At 36.7% G+C, this 13,042-nt stretch overlaps 1 protein-coding gene and 1 non-coding gene across 12 annotated transcripts in view; one reads left to right on the top strand and one right to left on the bottom strand.

The window, feature by feature from the left end:
• The window catches only part of DMD (dystrophin), a 2,379,610-nt gene that overhangs the window by 845,366 nt on the left and 1,521,202 nt on the right, over positions 1-13,042 (top strand). For 10 of the 11 annotated variants that reach the window (XM_045050788.1, XM_045050791.1, XM_045050792.1 and 7 more), the window contains 2 exons: positions 4,307-4,488; positions 5,936-6,067. In XM_045050788.1, the coding sequence (XP_044906723.1) occupies positions 4,307-4,488; positions 5,936-6,067 (314 nt within the window). The remainder of the gene's footprint in view (positions 1-4,306; positions 4,489-5,935; positions 6,068-13,042) is intronic. The other variant, XM_045050793.1, reaches the window with a different exon arrangement.
• Positions 11,676-11,782, bottom strand: LOC111558902. The gene has a single exon (XR_002740012.1). It is a non-coding gene; the product is annotated as a U6 spliceosomal RNA (small nuclear RNA).

Here is a 13,042-nt window from a genome sequence, read left to right as displayed (position 1 = left end):
CTAATTAAGTTTACAGTATTTTCTAAGCATTATTGCATTTGACCTTCACAACACCATGATGAGATTGGGACTCTGGTTTTTATTTCACAGATGAGGAAATGGAAATAAATGGTGTTAAGGGTTTTTCTTTACAAATATAAGTATTTAGGTACAGATTTTTAAAATTCCGAATCCAGATTCAGAATTGCTCATTCTTTCATTCTATCACACTCTCCTCTAAAAAAAACAAAAACAAAAACAAAAAAACAAAAAAAAACCTGTTAATTTTAACTTTACAAGTGAATTGCATCCATTGAATTTTATCAAATGATGAAATCATTGCTCGGTATTTGAAATGAAAACACAAAGGTGAATGTATCACTTACTTAAATAAGAGGGAACTATGTTGGTCAACCACAGTATCTCAAAATAGAGTTTTCTTGGGTTTGGGGGAAAACTGGGAGGTCAAGAGGTGTACATCTGTGAGCATTCAGAGATGGGAATAGGTTGATCTCACGTTTAGAAGCATGGTTGGTTATTCACGTGAGACCACTGTTAATTGGATTGCATTCAGAATTTTGTTCATTGGAGTGATTTCAGTTCTGATCAGACAACTTTCAAAAGGGAGGGATTGCCAATGTTGGCTTGAGGAAGCACAGTCAAGACCATCTAGTCAAGTAATTGTTAATTGATTAAATGAGTCTGAAACTTGTGTTGGGGCTACTTGTTACTATGACTACAGAGCAACTATTTCCCTCCTGTCCTCCTCCATTTTATTCTCAGTTTATTCATCTTTGTACCCTCAGGGCTTAGGACAGAATTTTATATATAATTATTTTCAAAGACTGCTAAGTAAATGATTTGAAATCCAATGAAGTTGTTTTGGACCTGTCTTAGAATTTCTGCCATGCATTTTTTTTGTTTGTTTGTTTTTGCTTTCATTACAAAGTCTTGTTTAGTTTTCTAACACCTCCTATCTGGATTGGGTCCTAGCTTCCAGCTTCCCTCCAGGTGTTTTTCTCCTTGACCCCATTCTACATTTAATAGTTTTACTTTACAAAAAAAAATCAGTGCTGTCACACTCTTGGTCAAAAGTAGTCAGTTACTGTCCAACCTATTGAACTAAGGTCAAAATTTCTACTGTGCTATGGATGATCTCTCTATGTTTCACATATAACGTACACATTGTATCTTATTATTCACTATTCTCCTGTCTGTGGCTAAGATACCTGAAGGCACTATGCCTGGGATGTTTCTAATCTCTTACCTCTGCACTTTTGCTTGTGCTTTCCCACTGCCTAGAATACCTTTCTCATTCCCCCGTTTCTAGTCAATGAATTCCTATACATACTTATTTCAGTGTCCTAGTCATAAGACTTTTCTGGTCCCCTACTAGTATATAATTTCTTCCTTTCTGTGAACATATTTAAGCACTGGTTGTACCAGTCAGAGGAACACATTTTAAATTCTGTTCAGCAATGTAATTATTTTGTACTTTTCCCATTATTTATTTATTGAACTATTGCAAATTGTGAGCAGAATGCATGAATTCTCTGTCTTGTTAATCTCCTGTATAATCTATTATAATATTATAAATATAATAGGTCCTTAGTACATATATGTCGAAGTAAATTAACATATTTTGGAATATCTAAGTTCCTTTCTTTAAGAAAAGAAATAGTGGATTCCATCTGCTGGTACAGCTAAATCCACATAACCTCAGAGATGGGAAGGTAATATATTGGGGCAAAAATGTCAATAACTTGGTCAAACAGTGTATATTTATTATAATGATTGATATTTATGAATATTTGCTTTCATCCAAAAGATGTTTTGTGTAGATAAAATGTACTATAATTTTTGGCATTTGCTTGTGGTAATAGAAATAATTCCTGATAGATTTTTACCTTTATTTTTAGCATAACATATATTTGAGGCTGAAAATATACATGCACACTTTTATGTATCATATAGCAGTAAATACACATAGATCAACCTTTTTGGATCCAGTGTCTTTCTCACAGAATACTTGTATTTAATACACTAAAAATAGAATTCTAAATTATGCCCATTACAGATAAAACTGACTACTTCATAGTGAGAAGAAAGAAAACATTTTTGAATTTCAAAATGTGGTGAAGAATTGTGGTATCCACCATACAATGAACACTTGAAAAACAGTTATCAAATGAAGGGGAGATTTTAGTCTTTGGAATTTCAAAGCTACATTAGTAAGATTTCTGGTTCTTCCTAAAAAATTACTGGCAAAAACTTACTTTTTTTTAAATGTTTTTATTTATTTTTGAGAGAGAGACAAGAGTGCAAGCGGGGGAGGGGCAGAGAGAGAGAAGGAGTCACAGTATCTGAAGCAGGCTCTAGGCTCTGAGCTGTCAGCACAGAACCTGATGTGGGGCTCGAACTCATGAACCGTGAGATCATGACCTGAGTCGAAGTCAGACACTCAACTGACTGGGCCACCCAGGCGCCCCAAAAACTTACTTTGACCATCTGGTGGTTAATAATTAAATTATAATAAGGAGCAGAGAATATGTACCATAAAACTTTGTACCTCCCAGCCTTATGCATTTAAGTGCCCAGTAAGTATCTTTAAGGGAAAAAATAAAAGGCAAAACAATGAAGTGGCAGATAATAAAGCAGTCTGCTTCTTGTGTAATTTTTTTCAACCCTTGTTACTGAAAGTATAGTCTTCAAGCCAGCAGCCTCAATATCACTTGCAACCTTATTGGAGATGCAAAACCTCAGGTTCCACCCTTGACCCACTGAGTTTGATTCCGAGCTTAAAAAGATCCCCAGGTGATTCATATGCACATTAAAAATTGAGAAGTACCGTGTTATACTATGGATAGAGGCAGACCGGAATATTAGTTAAATTTTTCCTCTTCTGTAATTCTTTTAAAAAATATTTTAAAAAGAGTTGTTCTAATTAATCATGTTCCTGATTTTTTTTAATTTTTTTTCAACGTTTTTTATTTATTTTTGGGACAGAGAGAGACAGAGCATGAATGGGGGAGGGGCAGAGAGAGAGGGAGACACAGAATCGGAAACAGGCTCCAGGCTCCGAGCCATCAGCCCAGAGCCTGATGCGGGGCTCGAACTCACGGACTGCGAGATCGTGACCTGGCTGAAGTCGGACGCTTAACCGACTGCGCCACCCAGGCGCCCCTCATGTTCCTGATTTTTATGAAGGCATGGACGAAGTGACTTATTCAACTTACATTTATGTTAGTGGACTCGAGATTTGACTGTTGGCTTTTTTAGTCACAATCAGAATACCTGACCAGAATATACATATTTAACTTAAAACGGATCTTTTCATGCTAGCTAAGATAAATTTATGGCAAGAAAAATGCCTGGCACATTGCTCCGTAGTTGTTTTGGCCTCCCGCCAGGATTTATGTTTTAACACTTCTGGGATTAATGATACACTTCACATAAAGGATTATTTTTACATCTTGGTTCCCTGGAATGAGCGCAGTGGGTAAACTGTAATGCCAAGTGGCAAAAGAACCTTTTGAAGGACCTGCCACTTACTATGTGTGTGATTTCAAATTATTATTGACTTTAAATGCTGGGTTTCTTCAATTCCCTGGATGTGGCAAAGGACATAATGTCAGATCAACTTTTATGTGAAGGACTTTTAAATTTATCTCTGGAGTGTGAGAAGGAAGGTAACATCTGACTGTGACAGATGTACCAAAATGTAAATACACGTTTTTAATATACTTAAGGAATATTACAAATCATATACATATGGTATATTGTTTTATTTTATGTTTATTGTGGAAATACATGGTTCATTTCAACACAGAGACATATTTCGCATTTTACATACTTAATCACCAGCAAAAATTTGATTAGATGCTGTGAGCTTTCTTTACTGGACGCCAAGGCATTAAGCTCTTTTGTATAATTGTGTAATTACCAATGCACTATTGTAATTGACATGTTAATATAGCTTTCCATGGAAAGGAAGATATAATCTTTTATTTGTGTTTCTTATCTAATGAAAACCAGTCTCTTAGATGGGCTAGTTTGGCAATTTGACTTTGGAAAAAGTATTACGGAATGAAGTTTTTATGTGAACAAGGAAAAGAAATTAACTTTAGTGCTCCTCTCATTGGTCTGCCAAATTGGAAGGACAATTTAGGCCTGATTATCATGTTCTAATTAGTCTCTGGAGGACATTCATGGGCAATCGAGTGCTCATTAATGTGTCTTCTTCCTGTAACATTGATTTGTTCATTCCCCTTTCAGAGACTCAAATATAGAAACCAAAAATTGATGTGTGGTGTTAATGTGCTTACAGATGTTGCTACCACTTATCCAGATAAGAAGTCCATCTTAATGTATGTCACATCACTCTTCCAAGTTTTGCCTCAACAAGTGAGCATTGAAGCCATCCAGGAAGTGGAAATGTTGCCAAGGCCATCAAAAGTTACTAGAGAGGAACACTTTCAATTACATCATCAAATGCACTATTCTCAACAGGTAAAGTATCAAAAGAGTAACTGATACCAGTGATACTTCCTATTGTATATGCATTTTTAGCCATCATACATGTACATATCTATTGTATCTATGGATATACACACAAACGTGTCTACATAGCACAATGCGTGTGTGTGTGTGTGTGTCTATTTCTTTATCCATCTACATATAAGTATCTATAGGCATCTATGAGTAGATGGATAAACTCTGTAAACCTTCTAAATTTTAACTGAGAGAATGGATTATAATATTATTTTCAAAGCACATTATTAAAATACTCTGCCAGGTTGCCAGGGTGCCTGGGTGGCTCAGTCGGTTAAGCATCTGACTTTGGCTCAGGTCATGATCTTGCAGTTTGTGAGTTTGAGCCCTGCATTGGGCTCTGTGCTGACAGCTCAGAGCCTGGAGCTTGCTTCAGATTCTGGTGTCTCCCCCTCTCTCTGCCCCTCCCATGCTCATGCTCTGTCTGTCTCTCAATAATAAATAAACATTTAAAAAAAATTTTAAGTAAAAAAATACTCTGCTGTTGATAGGCACTATATTATAAGAATATGGAAAACAATATATTGCATATATAAGAATATGGAAAACAATATATTGTGTAAAATGAAATAAAAGACAAAGTCATATATGTATGAAACTTTTCTATATGAGAACAAAGAGCTAGAGCAAGAGCAATGGCAAGCACTCTGTTTAATAATACTTTCTTATTTTTAGTGGCCACCTGCTGATGCATTAACAAATTTTCATTACTTAAGGTAACGTTTTTGATAAAAGTAGTTTAAAATATTTTAAATAAAAGTTAAATGGAGAATACTTATAAAGATTTTTATTATTGTACAGAATCTAGTAGGATTCTTTTGTTACATGGCTTGTTCTTACTCCCAGTATTGGCTATTTGCGGTGTTTTCTTTTACTTTCTTTGACACATGCAATGATGAGAAAACCTTTTAAAAAGAAACCTTTTTAAAAAAGCCTTTTATCAAAATTTCTGCTGAAGGCGTGGAAAGCTAATCTTAGGCCTAATTGTTTCACTCTACCAAGATAGTTCTATATTTAGGTTATGACAGCTCCATTTCTTTCCAGGATATTGACCTGATGAATTCTGGTTTTGTTTACTTGGAGTTCAGAGAATATTGCTTTTGGGTGCCTGTTTTTGCCAGATTGAAGAGCACCATCCCATATTAGTGCTGGAGTTGTGTCAGCATGAAATCCTTAGAGTTGACTCCCACTCTCATACCTTCCCTGATTACCATGACGTTGAGCACCAGAATTCTTGGAGTATACCAGTTTCTAATCCAACTATGTGCGTTTCAAATTAGACAGTTCACCTCACTGTTTCCATTTAATGTTTGTTTTTCTAGTGTGTTGAAAAGCATTCCTTCCAGGGTTACTTATGATGTCTCCTCCTCCCCTCTGTCCCCTTCCCCCTAACCCTACTCTGCAGATCACAGTCAGTCTAGCACAGGGCTATGAACGAACTCCTTCCTCTCCTAAGCCTCGGTTCAAGAGCTATGCCTACACACAGGCTGCTTATGTCACCACCTCTGACCCCACAAGGAGCCCACTTCCTTCACAGGTCTGTCAACATTTACTCTCCGTTCTACAAACCAAAGAATTTCCTCATCCACGATAAGCTAACATGGCTTTTGTTTTAATTTCGCAGTGCCTTTTTTCTCCTTCATCAGGAGCTGTTTCATTGTTCCCAGTTGTATCAGATGTTGTCACGTGATGCTCTTTTGTTATTGAGACTTCTCTAGGTGTAATATATGTCGATTCTTCATGCATGGGCATTCTTAGAATAGTGGTGTGTGCTTTCATGATATAGTTACCCGTAAGATTCTCTTTTTATAAAAGTTCCCAATGGTTACCCAAAAATGCAAACATCATTGAAGGCTTATATATGTAATTTTTAAAAGAGTAGAAAAATGGAAGAAATTTACTCGTCACACTATTTGGGGAAACGTTTCTAGATATATGATACCGAAAGGAAATAGATACTCTGTATAGCTGTTCTTATTAGATTTTCATTCTGGAAAAATGTATTTATTTTCCATTTCAGAAAAATATAACTATAAGCTTCTTCATATGATACATTTTAATTTTGCTGATTTAAACATGTATATAACATGCTCTGTATTATTTATACAAGAAAGTCAGTCATACCCAAAGCAGGTCAGATTCTATGCACCATTTAATACTTCCCACATAAAGAGTCTGCTCATTGGAGTCTTCCATTATTGTAGTGTTGTAGGAAACCTAAAAATACAAGAAATTAGAGCATGGTATATATTAGAGCATGGAAATGAAAGGTGTTAGACTTGTGTGATTTCCTAGAATTTCTCTTTAGAAGAAAACTATTTTGTTTAATAGACAATTTGAAAAGTTCTTAAGAAAGTGACTTTTATCAAAAATGTAGTTTGGGGCGCCTGGGTGGCTCAGTCGGCTGAGTGACCAACTTCAGCTCAGGTTGTGATCTTGAGATCTGTGAGTTTAAGCCCCGCATCAGACTCTGTGCGGACAGCTCAGAGCCTGGAGCCTGCTTCAGATTCTGTGTCTCCCGCTCTCTCTCTGCCCCTATCCCTGCTTGCATGCTTGCACACGCTCTCTCTCTGTCTCAAAAAATAAACATTAAAAAAAATGTAGTTTTGAATGGGAATTAAGAAGAGGAATTAATGTAGTTTATGAATGGGAATTAAGAAATCATAGAGCTGATCCTGTGTGGTGAAAAATACATTTTTAGAGGCTCATCGATTTTTTAGAATAGTGGTTGTATTTAATTAGGGATTATTAGTGATTATTTTGCACAGTTAATTTATGAGTAAGGCTAAAATTCTTAACCAGGGAAGCATATTTCAGGGCGCAGTTATGCCCTCTATCCTTGGCTAGGTTTCTGGCAAAGCTGAACAAAGGAGACTGGGTGAGAACATTTGTGTGACTCAGACTCATTTCGAGTTAAATTCCCATCCATGTTTCTACAAAGGTTAGTTGTATAATCTTGAATAAGAAACTTAATCAGTTTTCTCATTATTAGTAAATAAAAATAGTTCTGCCAGACATTACGGAGTGTTGCCATATGCCAAGTATGCATATTACATGAACTAATCAAATCCTTATAACATTTCTTAGAGATAGGAGATGCTATTTTGACCCCATTTTAAGTTTCAGGGTATCTGCCCTTTTCTTTCTCTTCTTCCTCCTCCTCTCTCCTATCCTCCTCACTGCCTGACTCTCTAGACTCTTTTCTTCACCACCTTCCCATTGAAACCTCCAAGAAGTAAAGAAAAGGTGTGGCTCCTAAAATAAAGGAGCATGAGCCAAGACAAAGAGATAAGTCCTTTTTCCTCTTCATTATCACTTTATTGAGCTGCCTTTTCCAGAAGGTTTTCTCCAGTGCCTCTTCTGGCAGCACATTTTTACCTCATTACCAGCTCATTAAGGCCCTGCTCAGGTATGACTCCTTAATGAAGTAATTATAAGTGGACCTAATTTTGCTAGACTCTGTTTGCTCATTCTACCTTTGTATAAATTTTACACAATACATAATGTGTCATAAAATAAAAATATGCAACAAATTCACTTACCTGTTTTATTTAGCCTAGGCCATTGAAATAAACTTAATGGTATCCTTTAGAAAAGAAGCATGATTCACAGTTGGTGAGGAATGATATGTTCTGCCTGTTTCTATAGGAAGCACATCAGAAGATGATGTTACATGCAGTTAGGTTTGATAAGTTTATATCTTAACTATGTACTAAGAAAAAAATTTTCTGAAGTGTTGCTCAGAGGGACTGAGCCCGTACAGTCCCCTACAAGTTGTATCTGATTCACTTCAAATGAACTTAAGACAGACTAGACTGGACTCCATTAGGGAGTGGCATTCAAGTGGTTTACTTGGTGGTTTACAAAGAAGGGGGTGAAGTTTTCCGTAATAGGAGAGCGAGCTATGTGGGTGACTGTCCCCGATGGAAAACATAAAATTTATGAATTATCTTAAAAGTTCCTGATATATTAGAAACATCAATTATGCCCATCTGTCCTAAACTTGAAAAATGTGATTTATAACCTTTGTAGTTTGCAAACCTGTTGGGGTCAAGCAGTCTGACCTACCTTAGGATTCCTACCTGTAAATGCGTTTTTCTCATAATTTGCCAAGAAGAAATACTAACTGGTTTCCTTTATTTTACCCCAGGTTTCCTTTATTGTAACACTTTCCTGCCATCCATCCTTGGATGGGGGACATTTTTTTTAATGGTTATACTTAATTCCTATTTTTATGAGTTTGATCATGTCTCTCATTCTACTCCTAATTTTATATCAGAAATAATCAATATCTTGGGGCGCCTGAGTGGCTCAGTCGGTTGAGCGTCTGACCTGGGCTCAGGTCATGATTTCACTGCACATGAGTTCAAGCTCCACGTCGGGCTCTGTGCTGACAGCTCGGAGCCTGGAGCCTGTTTCAGATTCTGTGTCTCCTTGTCTCTCTGCCCCTCCCCCACTCATGCTCTGTCTCTACCTCTCTGTCAAAGATAAATAAACATTAAAAAAATGAAAAAACAAAAAGAAATACCCAGTATCTTTTTCACCTTCAGTTTCTTTCTCTCTTGGCGCCTAACCCTGTTTAAACCTCCTCTGGACACCTAGACCCGTCTGCATAATACCTCTTCCCAAACACATCACTCCACTTTATCTTGTTTGTATTTCATTTATTGTTATGTGACTCTTTCTTTCATTTATTACCTTCTGTAGAATAGTCTATGGTTTTTTCATTTATTTATTCAGCAATTACGCTTCATCAGCAAATCAAATGTCATCTTTTCAGCTTTCAGGCTTTTCACCGTAATTGAAATAACTTCTCACAGCCTCTAGACTCATCAGGTTCTTCTCTATCTCTCTTCTCTATCTCTTTCATTATCTGGCTATTTCTCCTCTTGTAACTCCCGTTGTATAAGATCTCTTGATCCACTTATTACACTCTCTCTCTTCTCAATATGATATAATTTCCTGGCTTCACGCTGTATGCAGATGACCACTGTTATCTGTGTTTTCACCCACTTCCAATATCTTTTGAGTTACAACCACATCTCCAACTCATTTTCAACTCTTGGGGATATATTTATACCTTGATGTGCACTGATTTCTTAAACCTAGCATGTTCCGAAGTGATTTTGGTTTCATTGCTCACAAACCTGTTTCTTGCCCTTTTTTGTTATGTAAGTGAGAATGTTAGCAGTGATTGAGACTTAAATGTGTGACATACTCTTTGGTCTCTATATTGATCTGATATTCAGTAAGGAGACATGCAGAGTCAATTCATTCTTTACAACATAGCTCCATCAAGTTATGTCCTTGATGTTATGTCCTCTGGTTCAGGCCCTCAATACATGTCTTGTAGATTACAGAAATACCTTTGCAGTCAGTATCACTATCTTTTTCTGAGTCCCCGCTAAATCAGACTAAATTTCCATATTAACAGCTTTAGTAATATCACTCACAAAACTTTTTTCACTTCCTTTTGCCTTTATAACAAGTCTATTCTCTTAAATTTCATCTAGGAACTCCATGATCTATTATCTATTTATACTTTCATGCTTATTTCACAGTAGCCTATTTCATGTTTTCTTTATTCCAACCAAATGAAATCACTTGCTGTCCTCCATCAGTGCCAAGAAGTTTCCCATCTTAGCGTTCTGGGATCTCTCAGCCTAGAGTGACTTTTGTCTCCTTTCAGTTGGGTACTTTAATCCAGATTTCATGACCTAACCAGTAAGTGGCAGAGCCTAGATTCGTGTTCAGATTTATCTAACTAGAGGCTAATGTTCTTCATACTAATACTGAATGTTCTTTACTATTATATGTATGTATATGCAGGATTACTTACACATGGAGTATTCATTTATGTAATCATTTAACACTTTTTAAAAATTTTATTCATTTAAATTAACGTTAGTTAACCTACAGTGTAGTATTGGTTTCAGGAGTAGAACCCAGTGATTCATGACTTATAGACAACACCCAGTGCTCATCCCAACAAGTGCCCTCCTCAGTGTCCATCACCTGTTTAGCCCATTCCCTCCCCACCTCTCCAACCCTCAGTTTGCTCTCTGTATTTAAGAGTCTCTTATGGTTTGTCTCCCTCTCTGTTTTTATCTTATTTTTCCTTCCCTTCCCCTGTGTTCATCTGTTTTGTTTTTTAAATTCCACGTGAGTGAAATCATAAGCTATTTGTCTCTATCTGACTGACTTATTGTGCTTATCATAATACACTCTCATTCCATGCATGTTGTTGCAAATGGCACAGTTTCGTTCTTTTTGATTAAGTAATATTCCATTGTATATATACATACCACATCTTCTTTATCCATTCATCAATCGATGGACATTTGGGCTTTTTCCATATGTGCCAGGTATTATTATATGAGCGAGTAATTGATCAGTAAACAAACTTACAAAATAATTCCTGCCCTAATGGAATAGCATAGCCTTATGGGAGAGTCAAAATAGGAAAAAGATAAGCATTATGAATAAGTAAAATAGTATTTCATTTTTTTTAATATATGAAATTTATTGTCAAATTGGTTTCCATACAACACCCAGTGCTCATCCCAAAAGATGCCCTCCTCAATGCCCATCACCCACCCTCCCCTCCCTCCCACCCCCCATCAGCCCTCAGTTTGTTCTCAGTTTTTGCTTTGGCTCTCTCCCACTCTAACCTCTTTTTTTTTTTTTTCCTTCCCCTCCCCCATGGGTTCCTGTTAAGTTTCTCAGGATCCACATAAGAGTGAAACCATATGGTATCTGTCTTTCTCTGTATGGCTTATTTCACTTAGCATCACACTCTCCAGTTCCATCCACGTTGCTACAAAAGGCCATATTTCATTTTTTCTCATTGCCACGTAGTATTCCATTGTGTATATAAACCACACTTTCTTTATCCATTCATCAGTTGATGGACATTTAGGCTCTTTCCATAATTTGGCTATTGTTGAGAGTGCTGCTATGAACAGTGGGTACAAGTGCCCCTATGCATCAGTACTCCTGTATCCCTTGGGTAAATTCCTAGCAGTGCTACTGCTGGGTCATAGGGTAGGTCTATTTTTAATTTTCTGAGGAACCTCCACACTGCTTTCCAGAGCGGCTGCACCAATTTGCATTCCCACCAACAGTGCAAGAGGGTTCCCGTTTCAAAAAATATGGAACGCTTCACGAATTTGCGTGTCATCCTTGCGCAGGGGCCATGCTAATCTTCTCTGTATCGTTCCAATTTTAGTATATGTGCTGCCGAAGCGAGCACAATAGTATTTCAAATAATATGCAAGTAATATGTATTAAGTAAAGTAAAATTTAGTAGTAATTACAATAGTGCTAAAAAGAAAAAAGGGGGGAGTAGAATATGCAGTATGTGGCAATTGGGGTAGTCAGAGAAAATAAATTTTGTATAAATACTGGAAAGAGGTGTGGATCTCCGGGAGAAGACAAACCCATGAGGAGGAGATACAGATGGTGTAAAAGCCCTGAATTATGGGGATACTTGGACTACTCAAGGAAAGGTATGGGTGAGGGGCCCAGTGCTGGGAGATGGTATCTGAGCTGTAATAGTACAGCAGATCACACAAGGCCCAGTAAGTAGTGAGGACTTTGGTTTTTATTACCAGTGAGGTGGAAGGCTATTGGAGGAACATTATTTCAACATGGCTGCTGTGTGGCAAATAGACTAAAGGAAGCAAGGATGGAAATAAGGGGACTAGTTAGAATGCAGTTGCAGTAATCCACACAACATGTGAAAGGAGGTTGGATCTGCAGTAATTTCTTTTTTCACCCCATTAAATTTTTTTAAAATAAAATTTGGTATCTTGACCATTTTTGTTTGTTTGTTTTTTTACTCGACTGTTTGTAAGTGTGAAGTTCAGTGGTATTAAGTACATTCATAAAATTGTATAGCCATCGCCATCACCGTGTATTTCCAGAACTCTTTTCATCTGTAAAAATGGAAAGTCAGTATCCATTAAACAATAAGTCCCTTTGATTTCTTCCCCTTAGCCCCTAGTGATGCTACCATTTTGTTTCTATGAGTTTAGCAGTTTGTCTTTGTTTCTATTCCTTTAGATTTTACCTATAATGAGATCATGCAATATTTGTATTTCTGTATCTGGCTTATTTCACTTAATATGATATCCTTCAGGTTCATCCATGTTGTCACAGATGGCAGAATCTTATTCCTTTTTAAGGCTGAATTGTATTCCATTCGGTATATATACACCACATTTTCTTTCTCCATCCATCCATGTATGGACATTTAGATGGTGTCCGTATCTTGGCTATTGTGAATATTGATACAATGAACATAGGAGTGCTGATATCTCTTTGAGATACTTTTTTCATTTTCTTCAGATATATATATCCAAAAGTGGGATTGCTGGGTCATACGGTAGTTATATATTTTTTTTTAATTTTTCAGGAACCTCCGTACTGTTTTTTTTTTTTAAATGGTTCTATCAATGAGTATGATGCATAGTAGTTGAATTCTAGATAATGTTTTGGACAACCTAAGGAT

This window comes from Felis catus, chromosome X, assembly GCF_018350175.1.
Source record: "Felis catus isolate Fca126 chromosome X, F.catus_Fca126_mat1.0, whole genome shotgun sequence".
In the NCBI taxonomy this organism is placed as follows: Eukaryota; Metazoa; Chordata; class Mammalia; order Carnivora; family Felidae; genus Felis; species Felis catus.
This window is presented reverse-complemented; position numbering and strand designations above follow the sequence as displayed.